The 19,200-nt window shown below is 42.3% G+C and overlaps 2 protein-coding genes and 1 long non-coding RNA gene across 4 annotated transcripts in view; 1 reads left to right on the forward strand and 2 right to left on the reverse strand.

The window, feature by feature from the left end:
• LOC108704265 (oocyte zinc finger protein XlCOF8.4-like) overlaps positions 1 to 11,157 on the reverse strand; it is a 34,335-nt gene extending 23,178 nt beyond the window's left edge. Inside the window, exons 1-4 of the mRNA XM_041578128.1 lie at positions 11,106 to 11,157; positions 10,893 to 11,016; positions 7,491 to 8,601; positions 7,228 to 7,417 (exon numbers count right to left, since the gene is read on the reverse strand). Coding sequence (XP_041434062.1) covers positions 7,228 to 7,417; positions 7,491 to 8,601; positions 10,893 to 11,016; positions 11,106 to 11,138 — 1,458 coding nt within the window. The 5' untranslated portion in view covers positions 11,139 to 11,157. The remainder of the gene's footprint in view (positions 1 to 7,227; positions 7,418 to 7,490; positions 8,602 to 10,892; positions 11,017 to 11,105) is intronic.
• Positions 1,564 to 19,200, forward strand: part of LOC108704314 (oocyte zinc finger protein XlCOF7.1-like) — a 224,937-nt gene continuing 207,300 nt past the window's right edge. Inside the window, exons 1-2 of one of the 2 annotated variants that reach the window (XM_041579040.1) lie at positions 1,564 to 1,695; positions 2,078 to 2,089. The gene's annotated coding sequence lies outside the window, so the exon portion shown is untranslated. The remainder of the gene's footprint in view (positions 1,696 to 2,077; positions 2,090 to 19,200) is intronic. The other variant, XM_041579043.1, reaches the window with a different exon arrangement.
• On the reverse strand, positions 11,435 to 14,278 carry LOC121399133. Its single transcript, XR_005964762.1, has 2 exons — positions 12,014 to 14,278; positions 11,435 to 11,517 (listed from the first exon to the last, which is right to left on the reverse strand). It is a non-coding gene; the product is annotated as an uncharacterized LOC121399133 (long non-coding RNA).

The raw sequence follows: 19,200 nt of genomic DNA on the forward strand, positions 1-19,200 counted from the left end.
AATACAGATTATAAAATACTAGACTATAAAATACAGACTATAAAATACAGACTATAAAATACTAGACTATAAAATACAGATTATAAAATACTAGACTATAAAATACAGACTATAAAATACTAGACTATAAAATACAGACTATAAAATACAAGACTATAAAATACAGACTATAAAATACAGACTATAAAATACAGATTATAAAATACTAGACTATAAAATACAGACTATAAAATACTAGACTATAAAATACAGATTACTAGACTATAAAATACAGATTATAAAATACTAGACTATAAAATACAGACTATAAAATACTAGACTATAAAATACAGACTATAAAATACTAGACTATAAAATACAGACTATAAAATACTAGACTATAAAATACTAGACTATAAAATACAGATTATAAAATACAGACTATAAAATACTAGACTATAAAATACAGACTATAAAATACTAGACTATAAAATACTAGACTATAAAATACAGATTATAAAATACAGATTATAAAATACTAGACTATAAAATACTAGACTATAAAATACTAGACTATAAAATACAGATTATAAAATACAGATTATAAAATACTAGACTATAAAATACTAGACTATAAAATACAGATTATAAAATACTAGACTATAAAATACTAGACTATAAAATACAGATTATAAAATACAGATTATAAAATACTAGACTATAAAATACTAGACTATAAAATACAGTCTATAAAATACAGATTATAAAATACTAGACTATAAAATACTAGACTATAAAATACAGATTATAAAATACAGATTATAAAATACTAGACTATAAAATACTAGACTATAAAATACAGATTATAAAATACTAGACTATAAAATACTAGACTATAAAATACAGATTATAAAATACAGATTATAAAATACTAGACTATAAAATACTAGACTATAAAATACAGATTATAAAATACAGATTATAAAATACAGACTAATACAGGCAGTGTGAATGTGAAGTGGCTGCTGCTGTTACAGTGGGAGAGTGAGGAATAATACTGTGAGGGGCCCATGAAAGTGTTTTCTAGGCGTTTGTTTTCCTCAGCTCCGCCCACAACGCTGCCCAGCTGTAATATGTTCCTTTTATACCACTTCTCTACCCTCACATTCAGCCCCAGTGAATAGATATAGGGGCCCGTCACTCACACAGCCTCTGCCTTCACTGACCTGCTCCAACTTCACACAACTGCTGTGCCGCCTGTAGCTGGGAAGAAGGGGGCGTGGAACGCGTGCTCATTGGCTGAGAGAAGAGAGGGCGGGACAGAGAAATTGCGCTTTTCCCTCCCATTCAAACCCGATATTGTCACTGTGGCCTCTCCCGCGTCCTGTGAGGGTCGAGTGATGTGATTGGATGAATAGTCATAGGGGCGGGAAAAGGAATGAGGGGCTGGGGAAAATATTTTTGTACACGAAGACAATAGAAATTGGTCACCTGCGGTTACTTAATAGGCCGCTGAGATTTGCGGATGTCTGACCCCGAGTCATGAAGTAAATCTATACATTGTGTATGAGGGGAGCGGAAAGATATTTGTGCGGTACAGAGATATGTGAGGAATTGTCTCCCTTCCCTTACTGAGCCGCTCTCACTCCCACCTCCCAAGCACCCGGGACCATTGGTTTGTAGCCGGAGCAGGGAACTCTGGGAACTTCCACACAGGTAGGTACTGACCCCCCACCCCAATATACTGAGCCCATATGTGCTGCCTCCCTTATTCCTACCTTGTGTGGCACCCACCTCTGTCATTTACCCCTCACTCTCCTCTACTATGGGCTGTGTGTCTCACACTGGGGTTACTCCTGCTGCTACTGCTACTGTGGGACTGGGGGTCGCTGCTGCTGTGGGACTGGGGGTCGCTGCTGCTGCTGCTGCTTTACTCCTGCTGCTACTGTGGGACTGGGGGTCGCTGCTGCTGCTGTGGGACTGGGGGTCGCTGCTGCTACTGCTGTGGGACAGGGGTCGGTGCTGGGCCCCTGTAATTCTATTGGCGGATATTGCTGGGAATAATCCTGTATAGAAATGTGTAAGTGCTTAATTCCAGGGTCACTTCCAGGTCAGTCCCTCCCACGAGGAGCCAATGGGAATGTGGGAGGAAGTCCGTGGAAATGTGCTACTGCGCATGTGCACCACGGACCAACGGTTTCCAGGACAAAGTATTACACATCAGAGTCATCAGAAGGGGTGTTTGTTTTGTATAGGTCAACCTGCACTTTACAGCCCTGGGAATATACTCAATCTGAACGTGCCATCAAACTATCATACAAAGCAAATGCGCGAGTGAGGTGGCATGGGTGTATTAGAGTCCCGGAAATGACATGGCACTTCCTGTATGTGACACCTCAGCAGGCTGCCGGCTTTTTGCTACCTCTACCTCTGTATGCTTTATCGCCTGCTTAGAACTTTGCCCCGGGTTTCTGCAGCGTCTTTTCATTCCATGCGACACATCATGAAGCTCTTGGTAGGACCATGCGCAGGAAAGGGAACCCAGTGTGAGAGGATCGTGCAGGTAACCTTTGCGAAGCGATTGTCTCCCATTGTAAAGCACAAGGAATGTCATAGGAGGCTGAGGCTGGATCAACAGTTTACTTACCAATTCCCAGCATTTATAGAACATCTGCATTTTTATGTGTGTAGCTGAGCAAACTGCTGTAGGTCGTGCAAGACCAAAGACTACGATATTTAAAGGGCCCACACACCATTGCAAGTATACCCTTCAATAAGGCTGATGAATTAATAAAGAAACTGAGCAATAGAAGGCATTTATTGCCTAAGCACGAAAGTAGATTCATACAAAATCCTTTACTGGGTATGGCAGATGAATCACTGTAGTTATCCTATATCCTATCCTATTCCTATATCCTATATAATAAAGTTCAAGTGTCTCTGCGTCCAGTCCATGTGTCCGTGGGATTGCGCTACTGCGCATGTGCCCCACAGACCGTCGTTACATATGTACTGCTCTGGGAAGCGAAGACGAGGCGCTGTTATATTAACGCAGTCGGGCTGACCGGAAACAGGCCAGCGATTCCCCTGGATAACGTAAAACGACGGCAGCGGGAAGGACGACACGGGCCCAGCACAATATTAGTTTTATTTAAAATGGCGGTCCTACAGCGAAGCGGTAAAGCAAACAGACAACCACGGGTGAGAGGTGGAGTTGTGCCCGTGAAGGAAGGGGCAGGGACACTGGGGAGAAGGACAAGAGGCGGGAACAGTGACAGTCAGTGTTGGCCCGCGAGAGAGAGCAGAGGATAGCGCTATCTTCCAGCTGAGGCTTGAACTACAATTCCCAGGATCCCTTAGTGCAGGCAAGGCATTAGAGAGGCGATGGGATTGGCCAAGCCGGGAACTAGGTTCACTGTGACGTGGCAGTGGTTTTCTAAGAGGTGTCTGAAGTTAGGGAAGTCGCTGAGCGCGCTTTTGTGTTAATGAAGACAATGTTATTTTTGATGATAGCGTTACACTAGATGATTTGTTTGCCTTTCCCATTACAATCCTATACAGTACAACTTTACCCCTGCAGACGTACACTACACACCCGCCTTTTAAAGGACCACCTACACAAAATAATGTGGAATACTGCGCATGTGCCCCACGGACCTCTAGCGCCCGTTAATTTAACGGGCTTAATGTCTAGTATTTTATAATCTGTATTTTATAGTCTGTATTTTATAGTCTAGTATTTTATAGTCTGTATTTTATAGTCTAGTATTTTATAGTCTGTATTTTATAGTCTAGTATTTTATAGTCTGTATTTTATAGTCTAGTATTTTATAATCTGTATTTTATAGTCTAGTATTTTATAGTCTGTATTTTATAGTCTAGTATTTTATAATCTGTATTTTATAATCTGTATTTTATAGTCTAGTATTTTATAGTCTGTATTTTATAGTCTAGTATTTTATAATCTGTATTTTATAATCTGTATTTTATAGTCTAGTATTTTATAGTCTGTATTTTATAGTCTAGTATTTTATAATCTGTATTTTATAATCTGTATTTTATAGTCTAGTATTTTATAATCTGTATTTTATAATCTGTATTTTATAGTCTAGTATTTTATAGTCTAGTATTTTATAATCTGTATTTTATAGTCTAGTATTTTATAGTCTGTATTTTATAGTCTAGTATTTTATAATCTGTATTTTATAATCTGTATTTTATAGTCTAGTATTTTATAATCTGTATTTTATAATCTGTATTTTATAGTCTAGTATTTTATAGTCTAGTATTTTATAATCTGTATTTTATAGTCTAGTATTTTATAGTCTAGTATTTTATAGTCTAGTATTTTATAATCTGTATTTTATAATCTGTATTTTATAGTCTAGTATTTTATAATCTGTATTTTATAGTCTAGTATTTTATAGTCTAGTATTTTATAATCCGTATTTTATAGTCTAGTATTTTATAATCTGTATTTTATAGTCTAGTATTTTATAATCTGTATTTTATAGTCTAGTATTTTATAGTCTAATATTTTATAATCTGTATTTTATAGTCTAGTATTTTATAATCTGTATTTTATAGTCTAGTATTTTACAGTCTGTATTTTATAGTCTAGTATTTTATCATCTGTATTTTATAGTCTAGTATTTTATAGTCTGTATTTTATAGTCTAGTATTTTATAATCTGTATTTTATAGTCTAGTATTTTATAGTCTAGTATTTTATCATTTGTATTTTATAGTCTAGTATTTTATAATCTGTATTTTATAGTCTAGTATTTTATAGTCTAGTATTTTATAATCTGTATTTTATAGTCTAGTATTTTATAATCTGTATTTTATAGTCTAGTATTTTATAATCTGTATTTTATAGTCTAGTATTTTATAATCTGTATTTTATAGTCTAGTATTTTATAGTCTAGTATTTTATAATCTGTATTTTATATTGTATATAAATATTGGTGTTTGTGCAGCTCATTGAGGTCATTGTGTCTGTCCCTCACCTTCACGTCAGTCCAGAGCAATAGAACTGGTGTCAGATATTCCTCACAGGAGCCCTGAAATAGTGACAAGGGGCAGCAACGTTACCTCAGAGTTTGTACCTCATTTTCTCCTTCTTCTCCCGCTCATCCTCCTCATTTTTATCCTCCTTTCCCTTCATCCCTGTGTCACTCGCTTCCTCCCACATTCCCTTTGGCTCCTCGTGGGGGGATATTACGGGGGTTAGTTATGCTTTATATCCAAATGCAGTAATCCGGCACTTTGTCCAATCTTACTATTGCTCAAGACATGAATAAGACAAGCAATGGTGCCGGCAGGGAGGGGAGACTGACCAGCTAAGTGTATTGGATTGCTCCCCAATGCCTACAATAATTAGGATATCAACTGGCCTTCAGACTGGGTCTGTTGGGTCCATTTCTCACCCAGTGGGCAGAGGTTCTGGGGATCCTCCTTTATCCCTTCCCTGTAAATGGCCTTGTTCCTTTTTTTATAGTCCCACTCTTTCAAGGAAAAATAGATGGAAACAGGATGGTACCCACCTCTCCAGTCAGCAGCTGGATGATGTTGGACATGAGTTCCTCTCTCTCTTCCACTCATTTATGTCCTTCTTCCCCATGTCAGTCACTTCCTTCCACATTCCCATTGGCTCCTTGTGGGAGGTACCTACCTGTGCAGAAGTTCCCAGAGTTCCCTGTTCCAGCTACAAACCAATCATGAGGTAGGAGTGAGGGATGGCAGATAATCTCTGTACCACACAATTAGCTGTGATGTATAAATCTACTTTATCTACCAAAGTTAATCATATATCCGACAAAGCCAGAGGCTTTATACTAATTACTGATTCAAGTTGTATGGGGGTAAAAAATATTTTTCTCAATCCCTAATTCCCTGACCCGCCACCATGACTATTCATCCAATCACGTTGTTTGCCCCTCATGGGGAGCGTGCAAGGGACTTTTGGGTTTGAATGGGAGGGCACACTTGATACAGCTCGTAGTCTTTGTCTTGCCCTCTCTGCTTTAAGCCAATGAGCCTGTGCCCCTCCAACTCCTTCACAGCTACAGGCGGCACAGCAGTTCTGGAAAGTGGAAGCAGGTTAGTAAAGGATAAAGGCTGAAATGTCTTCCTGGATGATAGATATTGATGAATTTGCCCCTATATGTATTTACTGGGGAGGAAATATGAGGGCAGAGAACTGGTAATAACAGGAACATGTTCCAGCTGGGCCAAATTTGAGGGTGGAGCACAGGAAAACAAAGGCAAGGGCATACTGAGGAGAAAAGGGCACTTTCAGGGCAGAAATGGAGCCACCTCACCTTCTCTGATTTGCCCCTTAACCTTTCACTCACCAGAATCAAATTTACTGCCAACCCCTGCATTGAAAAGCATGTGAAAAAACAAATCCTCGGAAATAGCAGAGTATGGGCTGGGGCAAGAATAACCTGAATGCAAATAACAAGATCAGCAATGTGGTTTCTTTATTAATGAGCAGTCAGTGCATGTGGCCCTTGCTGGAGCACTTGAAATTGGTGGGATCATCCAGGGAGTAAGCACATAATGATTACTGTGGATAATGACATGAAGGCCACATAGTGATATCAGCGCAATCCAACTACATAAGTATGGCCTACAACTGGTACTGGATCATTAGGTTTCTAGAAGGAAACTAAACAACCTGTAATGAATTAAAAACTGCCATTTAAATTGTTTTTTCATTTTCATGATATTTTCAGTTTTACATGAAGAATGTGAATTTGAAATAGGGTCACCCCTTGCTGTTTTGTCCTTCTGGCAAGGGGTTAAGTTACCAGAGACTACAGGGAGCTCCAATAAAGGGACTATTTTTAAAGATAATATTAAATTTTAGCACCATGTAAAAGCAACACCATATATTAATTACCGTATATACCCGAGTATAAGCCGAGTTTTTCAGCATCCAAAATCTGCTGAAAAAGTCTACCTCAGTTGACACGCGGAAACCAACGTTTTAAAACTATGAATGCTTTATTGGACATGGATTAAAATCACCAGCGGACAGGGGATGTGCGCTTAACGCGTTTCGTGACCATTCTGTCACTTCATCAGAAGCATGAGTGCCCTCTGTCGGGCTCACACTAAAATAACACGTATAATTAAAATCAAAAAGAAACACCTGAATAAAAAATCACGTAACGTGCATTTGCACTAAGTGGGAAAATATATCATATATCAAAAATGTAAACTCTTTAAGCAGTCCACTTCAGTGTAGATACAGATCAAACCAGTCACTACAGGTGTACGGTTTCTCCCCCGTGTGAATTCTTTTATGGACTCTAAGGCCTGCACCATCACGGAAACATTTGCCACATTCACTACAGCTGTATGGTTTCTCTCCCGTGTGAGTTCTTTTGTGGCCTCTAAGACAAGCCCGATCGCTGAAACTTTTCTCACATGTATGGTTTCTCTCCCGTGTGAGTTCTTTTGTGGCCTCTAAGACAAGCCCAATTTCTGAAACTTTTCTCACATTCAGTACAAGGGAATGGTTTCTCTCCTGTGTGAATTCGTTTATGAACCCTAAGGCATGCCTGATTGATAAAACATTTCCCACATTCAGAACAGGAAAATGGTTTCTCCCCTGTGTGGGATCTGTGATGTACAGTAAGACTTGAGCGCTCTTTAAAGCCTTTCCCACATTCAGTGCAGGTATATGGTTTCTCCCCTGTGTGGGTTCTGTGATGTACAGTAAGACTTGAGCGATCTTTAAAGCCTTTCCCACATTCAGTACAAGTGAATGGTTTCTCTCCTGTGTGAATTCGTTTATGAATCCTAAGGCATGCCTGATTGATAAAACATTTCCCACATTCAGAACAGGAAAATGGTTTCTCCCCTGTGTGGGTTCTGTGATGGGCAGTAAGATGTGAGCGACTAGCAAAACATTTCCCACATGCAAAACAAAGGAACGATTTCTCTCCTGTGTGTGTTTTGTGGTGGCTGTTTAAGTGTGAACGACGTGAGAAACACTTGCCACATTCTGTACAAGAGAAGGGTTTCTCTCCTGTGTGAATTCTTTGGTGTCCAATGAGATCTGAATGACACACAAAACGTTTCTCACACACAAAACAGACAAATGGTGTTTCTCCTGTGTGAGTTTTCTGATGCTTGACAAAACCGGACTTAGATCTAAAACGTTTGTGGCATTCAGAGCAGTTATATATCACTGTATTGGGAGTAGGTGTATCTGTTCCCTGTGCATGTTCTGTAAATTGATTAATGCTGCAATCTGATTGGTTTCCTCCTTCACATAAAATCACTTTCCCTTTAATACCATTTGATGTATCTGCTGAGCTGTTATTCAGGGTGCAGCCCATGCTAGGAGTAGGTGTATCTGTTCCCTGTATCTGTTCTGAAAGTGGAGTAATGCTGCAATCTGATTGGTTTCCCTCTTCACATGAAGTCCCTTCCTCTTTAATCTCATTGGCTGGTGGGGGCTGTTCCACTGGAGAAATTTCAGGGTTTGTGACATTTCCTTCAGCACAGAAATCTGCTCCTTCAGTCCCAACCTTGCTTGGCTCATTATTACAACATAATGTTCCTCCCAGATCAGCTGTAATATCTCTCTTATCTTCATATTCACAGTCTGGCAAATATACAAACAGGAGAAATAATTATCACATGTTATACATATATGTAGCGATTCATTGGCACATATTTACCAAAGAGGGAAGTTAGAGATCACCACAGTCCACTAGAGTGAAATTCTGCCACTCTCCATTAATTTCTATGGGATTTTTAAAAGCGTATTTATCAATGGGTGAAAGCTCAAATTTTGATAAATATGCCTTTAAAAACCAATATAAATGAATGGAGAGTGGCAGAATTTCACTCTAGTGGACTGTGGTGATCTCTAACTTCCCTCTTTGCCCCTTTGTGTCGGGAACTGTCACCCCAACAGGCTCTGATACAGTATGAAAAGTCAGATACAAAGCCTTTAAGAAACAGTTAAAAATAAAAACTGGGTAAATAAATAGGCTGTGCAAAGTAGAAAATGTATCTAATATAGTGAGTTAGGCAAAAATGTAATGTATGAAGGCTGGAGTGACTGGATGTCTAACATAATAGCCAGAACACTACTTCCTGCTTTTGGACATAACTGTTCAGTGAGTTTGTAATTGATCCTCAGCATTCAGCTCAGATTCAAAAGCAACAGATATGTCCCATGTGCCCCCCCCCCCCTCAAGTCTCTGATTCCTTTAACGCAGTGCAAAGTACAATCTCACTGTGAACAGCAATGGTGTCAGCAGAGAGAGGAGACCAACCAGCTGAGTGGCCCGACAAATCCCCAATGCCTACAATGCTTGGAGAAATCAGCTGGACTATGAGTGTGTCTGGTCCATTTCAACCCACTTGGGACATTTTTCCCAACTGAAGAAGGCAGAAGCATGATAAGAATGCAGACTTGCCTGCAGTTGCGATCTCCTCCCTCTTGGCTCATTCCTCGCTCCTCCCTCCTCAGCCCTACGTGCTCAGAGCTCAGCTCCTAAACCAGGCTGAAGGCTGAGGAGGGTGGGCTCACAGCACACCCTCTCGTCCGGCGCCCATCCCTCTCATGGGATACTGTAAATCAGCTCCATCCAGTCTTCCTCCATCAGCTGCCAGCCCCCGCTCCACCCCTTTCCCCTCACACAGAATGGTACAATAATGTGCGTATTTCCATCACCTTGGGGCCATAGGTTAAACTGACCAGTAAAAGGGTGGGTTTCCAATATCCTGCTGCACTGCTAATGAGGATGCCCCTCTCCCACATGTCATGAGAAAAGGTTCCTGTCCTCTGGCCATGGTGCCATTCCTGGGCCCAACATCATTACTGTGAGTGTGGGGCTGGGCAGTGTGTCATACAAGCCAGTGCATGTTTTATTCAGCGTGTGGTGAGTCCTGCCTGGCCAGGGATTGAGTACTGCCTGCTAGTGTATTTTTAAGGCAATAAGTTATTACATTTACCTCTTAGTTAAGGATACTAGCCTGTGGCTTATTGTAACACACATCACCCTCATCTTACCTATAGTTGCCTGTGTATGCAGACCTATGCACTTTAATAGCAGGGAGTAACATAGGTTGGACTTTGCTTAGGTTTTTTAAGGGATCTGCTAAGGCAGACAAGGCAAGAACCTTGCCTCAGGCGGCATGAAGCGACCAGTTACCAGGGGCGTCAAAAAGCTGCCTCTGGTAACTTTAAGAGCCAAATTTCCATTTTTTAATAGGGAAATTCAGCTCTGCTAGTGCAGTGAATTGGAGATGCATGTTGCCCTTATAGATGGCCGATTGGTCACATCCCTAAGGGCCTGCAGCTCCTTTTCCTCTGGCTTCTAGTAGGTTAATATGGACGAGGCAGAGCTTTGGGATCAACTTTATATAATACACTATAGTATTATAACCATTTTATGGGCTGGAAACTTGTTCTTGTGCCGTATGGTAGACGGCCCACTATTTTTATCAAGGTAGATCTCCTGATGGGGGCCAGGTGTCGAGAGTAGATCCCAGGGTAACAAAGTCTGGGCACCCCTGCTGTAATGAGATTTCCTTATGCACAAACTGCTCCTTAGTATCCTGTCCCCATAGCAACAGTATTACTGTGTAACCATCATATGTAACTCACTGCTCCTGCTTTACTGTCAGCAGCTCATTTGTGTTTCTGTTGTTCTCACACATCTCTTGTACTGTTCCACTTAAGGCTAGGGCCAGACCAGTGGATCTTGGCCTGTGGAGAAATGCAGCTCCTCCACTGCTGATTGTCTGCCCGTTGTATCTGCACCAGGAAACATCACCTCCACTTGGGCCTGTGTTTCTCTGTAAGCTGAGATCCAACTTGTCTGACCCTAGTTCACTTACACACCAGCTGTTATTATTTTGTGCCCTGCTCCCATTACTCACCCAGTGGGTGGAGCTGCTGTGGCTCCTCCTTCATTCCTTCCTCATAAAGGTCCTTGTTTCCTTTTATATAGTCCCACTCGTCCAAGGAAAAATAGATGGAAACATGATGAGTCCTTATGGCAACCTGTCACACACAATGTTCCAGTCATCCCCCAGTCAGAGAAAGGGATTATCATCCACTGTTACTAAACAATAAGGGGCCGCTGTACCCACCTCTCCAGTCAGCAGCTGGATGATGTTGGACATGAGTTCCAGGATCTTCTTGTCATTCTTGTTATTTTCCTTCTGTATGACGGAGCCAGGGGCATGCAGGGCCCCCCCATCATCTGACTTCTTCCTAGGGATGTAGTGCTAAATATTGAAAGGAAGAGAGAATGGTGTTTGAGCTGCAGAGAGACCCCCTTTGTACAGACAGACAGTCTCTTGTCAGTGTGCCAGTCACAGTGCCCCTCACCTCTCCAGTCAGCAGATAGATCATCTCCAGTGTGAGATTCACCATTCTCTCCTTCTTCCCCCGCTCCTCCTCCTCCTCCTCATTTTTATCCTTCTTCTTCTTCTTCCCCTTCATCCCTGTGTCACTCGCTTCCTCCCACATTCCCATTGGCTCCTCGTGGGAGGGACTGAGCTGGAAGTGACCCTGGAGTTAAGCACTTACACATTTCTATACAGGATTATTCCCAGCAATATCCCCCAATAGAATTACAGGGGCCCAGCAGCGACCCCTGTCCCACAGCAGCAGCAGCGACCCCCCAGTCCCACAGCAGCAGCAGCGACCCCCCAGTCCCACAGCAGCAGCGAACCCCAGTCCCTCAGCAGCAGCAGCGACCCCCAGTCCCACAGCAGCAGCGACCCCCAGTCCCACAGCAGTAGCAGCAGCGACCCCCAGTCCCACAGCAGCACCGACCCCCAGTCCCACAGCAGCAGCAGCGACCCCCAGTCCCACAGCAGCAGCAGCGACCCCCAGTCCCACAGTAGCAGCAGGAGTGACCCCAGTGTGAGACACACAGCCCATAGTAGAGGAGAGTGAGGGGTAAATGACAGAGGTGGGTGCCACACAAGGTAGGAATAAGGGAGGCAGCACATATGGGCTCAGTATATTGGGGTGGGGGGTCAGTACCTACCTGTGTGGAAGTTCCCAGAGTTCCCTGCTCCGGCTACAAACCAATGGTCCCGGGTGCTTGGGAGGTGGGAGTGAGAGCGGCTCAGTAAGGGACGGGAGACAATTCCTCACATATCTCTGTACCGCACAAATATCTCTCAGATCCCCTCCCAGAGGCTTTTACTAAGTAGCCTGTCTGATTCCTTTTGGCTGTTCTGGCAAAAATTACCCACAGCCTTTAACTCCAAGTCTCAGCCCTTTGACTATTAAGCCAATCATATCCTCTGCAGCAGTCTGCCCCTCCCCTCTTAGGAAGGAAAAGGCTGCACTGGTTCATCAGGTTTGGTTGGCAGGACACAGTGTGGGCTATTCAGTGTCTGAGCCCCTCCCCCTATTATTTGCTGCCCCTTTGTCTCCAAGCCTGTGGCTGATTGTTGCCTTTTCCTGTCAGACACAGCAGCACACACGTTCCCAACACAGTAAATGTATATGGCAAGCTCTATTATATGGGCCATAGATCTCTTTATCTATTTACTGGGGCAGAAACCTGAGGGGCAGGGAACGGATATAAAATGACCACATTCCAACTGGGCCAGAGTTGTGGCTGGAGCAGATTGAAATAAAACCAGAGAAATACTGAGAGACAGAACTGGACCGGACAAGACAATGAGCCTTGACCTGGTGTTTTTCACCCATTTGTTTATGTGCTACAACCAAAGCTTCCCATCCGTGTTTCCCTCATGGAAAATGCTTTTAGTCAGGGCAGGGGCACAAGCTGAAATGTTGCCATGGGAGTGGCCAAGGGTATCCCCCCTGTATATATATACTGTATATATATATATATATACACTAGCAAACGTAGCGCCCGTTGGGTAATGATGTCGATGGCAGCTTCTCTCAGTGCATTCATATAATATACCTAGTGATACTGAAACTCAAGCCAAATGAAATGAATGGCAGTACAACAGGCACAGTGTGTAGGCCCCACAGCATCTCATGACAGGCACAGTGTGGGGCCCCCATTTCTGTATGGCTGCACCTTCATGAAGCACTGCACTTATACAGTTATTTATACAGTAAGAGATCTCATCCCCAGGGGGCTAAGCCGAAAATGTTACTGACGCAGAAATGACGTCACACACGTGTGCAGACCCCTGGGAAGGTCCTTAGCATGGATAAGAGCTATACACTCGCATACACACGTAAACACACTTAATCTGGCCCGATGTTCTCATTTTAACTGAAGATTTAACTGTACAAGAAACACAGACGTGTCTATTCAGGTAAAATGTGCATGTGCCAACACTAATATAGACACACATGCGGAATAGACATAATGGCCCCCACCATATCATCACAGTCACAGTGAGAGAATCCCCAGAATGACAGTCAGCGAGAGAGTCCCCAGAATTTCATGATTCACATCTAGAGTCCCCAGAATTTCATGAGTCACATTGAGAGTCCCCAGGATTTCATGACAGTCACAGCGAGAGTCCCCAGAATGTCACTACAGTCACAGCGAGAGTCCCCAGAATTTCATGACAGTCAGGCCCGGACTGACAATGTGCCAATACGGGCAATTGCCCGAGGGGCCGCTCTGTTTCTTATTAAGTGGGCCACTCTGTCCGGGAGTCAACTGCCCGTGCAAGTCCCCTTCCCTGCCCTTTTCCCTGACTGTGTGAGCAGTAAAACAGACCTCTCTGCAGCCGCGCTGTCTCCTGTTGTATTTCTCCTAATAATCCGCTCTCTGCTGGCAAGTCTGCAGGCTGCAGACAGCAGACATGATCAGTGGATTGCAGAGTGAGCATCAATTAGAAACGGTCTGCTGTTTGCAGCCTGCCAGCAGAGAGCTGATTATTAGGAGAAGTACAACAAGAGACAGCACAGCAGAAAGGTCTGTTTCACTGCATTACACAGTCACTGAAAAGGCAAAGGATAATGTTTTATTTTATGCCACGAATGTCACATTTGATGCCATTATATTACATAATTTACCTAGCTTTATATCACATGTAAACAAGCAAAATATCAAACTCACTGTCAATAAGTTCATGTTTAAAAGCAGTTTTATTCCATGGTGATGAAAAGGGAAGATTGATTTCAGGAACAGACTCAATTAGTTAGCTTGAATCAGCAATCAGATGGAAAAATGTCACACATTGCAGTTCCAACAATTTGCACGTTAGGAATAGTATAAGCTGGGCCATGATGAACAAAAATAAAAAATGTGGTCTGGTTATTAATGTTACCTGCTTATTACTAATATATATATATATATATATATATATATATATATATATATATATATATATATATATATATATATATATATATATATATATATGTGTGTGTGTGTGTTGCTTTTTGGCAGATGATTGAGTCAAAATGAAGTTGATGATCTCCATTGTTGTATGCACTGGGTATTTGCCAGCCTAAAAAGAGAATAGGACTGCATGCTGTGCAAGGATCTTATTGACTGACATGCTGCATGATCTGTCATATTCATCCAACTGAATGGTCAAAATGCACAATATACAAGCATAAACGTTTTAGAAAGTTTTAAAAGAGGCACACCGGAAAACAACAAATTGCTATTGTTTACAGTTAAAGGACCAGTCAGGGCCGGTCTTACCAACTGCGGGGCCCAATTGGGGCAACTTTGGCGGGGCCCCCCAAATTTAAAGAGCCAGTAACATTTTCTAGTAGACTTTATGTATGATGATCCAAATTACAGAAAGATCTGTTATCTAGAAAACCACAAGTCCCAAGCCTTCTGAATATTTTAGTAGGGAGAGATGGTGCCTATAGTAACAGTGGGATAATAGTCTCTGTGAAGGTATAGTAGGGAGAGATGGTGCCTATAGTAGCAGTGGGATAATAGTCTCTGGGAAGGTATAGTAGGGAGAGATGGTGCCTATAGTAACAGTGGATAATAGTCTCTGGGAAGGGAGTGTGACTGTGGTATAGCAGGTATAGTAGGGAGAGATGGTGCCCATAGTAACAGTGGATAATAGTCTCTGGGAAGGGAGTGTGACTGTGGGATAGCAGGTATAGTAGGGAGAGATGGTGCCTATAGTAACAGTGGGATAATAGTCTCTGGGAAGGGAGTGTGACTGTGGGATAGCAGGTATAGTAGGGAGAGATGGTGCCTATAGTAACAGTGGGATAATAGTCTCTGGGAAGGGAGTGTGACTGTGGGATAGCAGGTATAGTAGGGAGAGATGGTGTCTATAGTAACAGTGGATAATAGTCTCTGGGAAGGGAGTGTGACTGTGGGATAGCAGGTATAGTAGGGAGAGATGGTGCCTATAGTAACAGTGGATAATAGTCTCTGGGAAGGGAGTGTGACTGTGGGATAGCAGGTATAGTAGTGAGAGATGGTGTCTATAGTAACAGTGGGATAATAGTCTCTGGGAAGGGACTGTGGCTGTGGGATAGCAGGTATAGTAGGGAGAGATGGTGCCTATAGTAACAGTGGATAATAGTCTCTGGGAAGGGAGTGTGACTGTGGGATAGCAGGTATAGTAGTGAGAGATGGTGTCTATAGTAACAGTGGATAATAGTCTCTGGGAAGGGAGTGTGACTGTGGGACAGCAGGTATAGTAGGGAGAGATGGTGTCTATAGTAACAGTGGATAATAGTCTCTGGGAAGGGAGTGTGACTGTGGGATAGCAGGTATAGTAGGGAGAGATGGTGTCTATAGTAACAGTGGATAATAGTCTCTGGGAAGGGAGTGTGACTGTGGGATAGCAGGTATAGTAGGGAGAGATGGTGACTCCATGTCAATAAATGGCAAATCAACAAAATGGTTAATAAGGACACATTAGATTTGTGTGGTGCCAGTAAAAAATATGTTACTGTACTATAATGTAATAATAATAGTTAGTTAATGACTGTAATATTTTACATTAAGTACAGTTAAGTGAGAAAGGCAGCTCTTTATGCACATAATTTTTGCAGTTTTACCCCAATATATGTGTGAATGAGTACAAAACCATTGTGTGTTTACATGTGGGCTGCTTTGATTTTTTTTGCCCGGGCTGCTTTTTACTCCCAGTCCGGCCCTGATGACAGTCACAGCGAGAGTCCCCAGAATGTCACTACAGTCACAGCGAGAGTCCCCAGAATTTCATGATTCACATCTAGAGTCCCCAGAATTTCATGACAGTCACAGCGAGAGTCCCCAGAATGTCACTACAGTCACAGCGAGAGTCCCCAGAATTTCATGATTCACATCTAGAGTCCCCAGAATTTCATGATTCACATCTAGAGTCCCCAGAATTTCATGAGTCACATTAAGAGTCCCCAGGATTTCATGAGTCACATTGAGAGTCCCCAGGATTTCATGATTCACATCTAGAGTCCCCAGAATTTCATGATTCACATCTAGAGTCCCCAGAATTTCATGAGTCACATTAAGAGTCCCCAGGATTTCATGAGTCACATTGAGAGTCCCCAGGATTTCATGACAGTCACTTAGAGTCCCCAGAATGTCACTACAGTCACAGCGAGAGTCCCCAGAATTTCATGCTTCACATCGAGAGTCCCCAGAATTTCATGAGTCCCATTGAGAGTCCCTAGGATTTCATGAGTCACATTGAGAGTCCCCAGAATTTCATGACAGTCACAGTGAGAGTCCCCAGAATGTCACGACAGTCACAGCGAGAGTCCCCAGAATGTCGACAATAACAGTGAGAGCTCCCAACATTTCATGACAGTCTCAGTGAGAGAGTCCCCAGCGTTTGCTATGGGGTAAATAGGGTTGCCACCCAGCTGGCATTTCAAGGGACCAGCTCCAATCCCCATATTTTGCCAGAAGTCCTTTCTCTTTATATAATTGGTTCACCTAATCATGTTGCTAGATCACCTATTTGTCATTTGCCACTCCCCACATCACCAGCACAAACACCTATATACCTTGACCACAACCCTAAGTACAACACACAAAGCTTTCCTTCCGTCCTGATCCAGGCTGAGAGATTAAGGCTGTGCCTTGAGGATACATGAGCAGACTTGCAGGAGTGACAGTGCAAACACTTAACCCATGGGTCGGTTCTGCCATGTCTCCTGATGCTCTTATGTATGGATGGAAGCTCCCTACACACGCACAGCAGTGGAACTGCAACTCACAGGCCCCACAGCCGTCATAGCTCCACAATGATAAGACCCTTCATAAACGGTACAGACAACAGAAACAAAATATGAGAGAGAGACAAAAGAAAAATTATGATAAAAGTACAAAACCACTTGAAAATTTACACATTGGAGATGAGGTCAGAATTTGGAATGGATCTACCTGGTGTGAAAAAGCTCAAGTGCTACGCCTAGTCGCACCTCGTTCTTATGAGGTTAAAACAAGTGATGGAAAAATTTTAAGGCGAAATAGAAGGCATTTGTATAAAATCCCAAAAATACCAAGCGTGACTCATTCAGATGGTCAGCATTGTAATCAGTCAGAGGAAGCACAGGATCAGGATTGGATTCACATGGAGCAGCATCTACCAGTGGATGCTTACTGGCCAGAGGACATACAGCGAAGAGATGCCGAAGGAAATAAACAGGTGCCAGTAGATTACACCGAGAGGAACAACCAGATGGACATATCACAATCCTTTCTGAGAGATACTTCACCCATTCAAGGAACAAGAAACTCAGATCAGTCCACAATTAATACACATAATACAACTGGCAATAACCAGGCACAAACACTTACTCATGGAGTACAAACACGTTATGGCCGGATTATCAAGAAACCATCAAGACTAGTTGAACAGTGTTAAAGTGACTTGGTCAGTTGCCACAGCATTATAAGTGTAGCAAACCACCTGTACTAAGTTCCAACTATTTCGATAGGTTGTTTTTATTACCACCATTTTTGTTGAAATGTTTAAAAGGGAAGGATGTGTTGATAATTGTTGATGTTAATAAAGTTTGTCAGAACAAGGAAGCAGCGGGCGGGGTCAGCTCACAGGAGATGAGAGTGAGTTGCACAGAGATACATGCTTCCTTGGTGCACTGTATTTGAATAAATAAGTTGCTGCTGCAAACTCAGAATCTGGTTATTAAAGCATACAACACACTCCCTTCCCCCACAGAGGGCATTTTATGTAGTTCAGCCATGTGTCTTCACACCAGCACTGACTGTGGGCAAATACTAAGTTAATTTGATGAGGTTCTTGGCAGCCTTGGAACTTGACTGGCCCGGAATTCAGCATAAGTATTTGTCTGATTGACATGAGATCCACTAGAGCAAATCAGTGCAATCACACCACATAACTATGGCCTAAAAACTCACACACATGGGTATTTCTTCACCTAGTCCTGTGCTGTGCCTTTTGTGTGTGTTCCATTGCATAACAGACCAAATTCTATCCTATAGTAATAGTACCCAATACACCACACTGAACCTCCACAGATACACCACTGCTTGTTCCATCACACCTGCATTTGGCAGATCATTGTCATGCAGTGGGTACTTTCACCATACAATGCGTTCCCAAGTGGTGAAACATAGAAAAATACAACTGTATAAGATTTCACAATGATACGCCCTTGTATAAGAGCCCTAACACAGATACTGGATATACCTTATCCAGGTTTCGGGAACACTCTGGATACTGTAAACCAGGGATCCCCAACCTTTTGAACCCGTGAACAACATTCAGATGTAAAAGGATTTGGGGAGGAACACAAGCATGAAAAATGTTCTTGTGGTGCCAAATAAGGGCTGTGATTGGCCATTTGGTAGCCCCTATGTGGATTGTCAACCTATATTGAGGCTCTGTTTGGCAGTGCACCTGGTTTTTATACAACCAAAACTTGCCTCCAAGTCTGGAATTCAAAAATAATCACCTGCTTTGAGGTAACTGAGAGCAACATCCAAGGGGTTGGGGAGCAACATGTTGCTCACGGGCTACTGGTTGGGGATCACTGCTGTAAACTGTATTTTACTCAAAAAGTTCTTAGAAGAGCAATTTTATATTTGTTGGAGGTGTTTCCCTTTAACAATCCACTTAGCAGCAGCCAAAAGGATTAGTATCTTATTTAAAGAGAACCATCCGTTATCTAAAATGAATTATAAGTAGCTTCACAACTGTATGTTACTCATCACTAGATTTGTACAGTTACTGGTTTCTCTTCTGTGTGTAACTGGGAATGAGCAGTAAGCTGGGAATGATGCATAAAACATTTCCCACATTCATTACAAGT

The sequence above is a fragment of the Xenopus laevis genome, chromosome 9_10S, assembly GCF_017654675.1.
Source record: "Xenopus laevis strain J_2021 chromosome 9_10S, Xenopus_laevis_v10.1, whole genome shotgun sequence".
Taxonomy (NCBI): Eukaryota; Metazoa; Chordata; class Amphibia; order Anura; family Pipidae; genus Xenopus; species Xenopus laevis.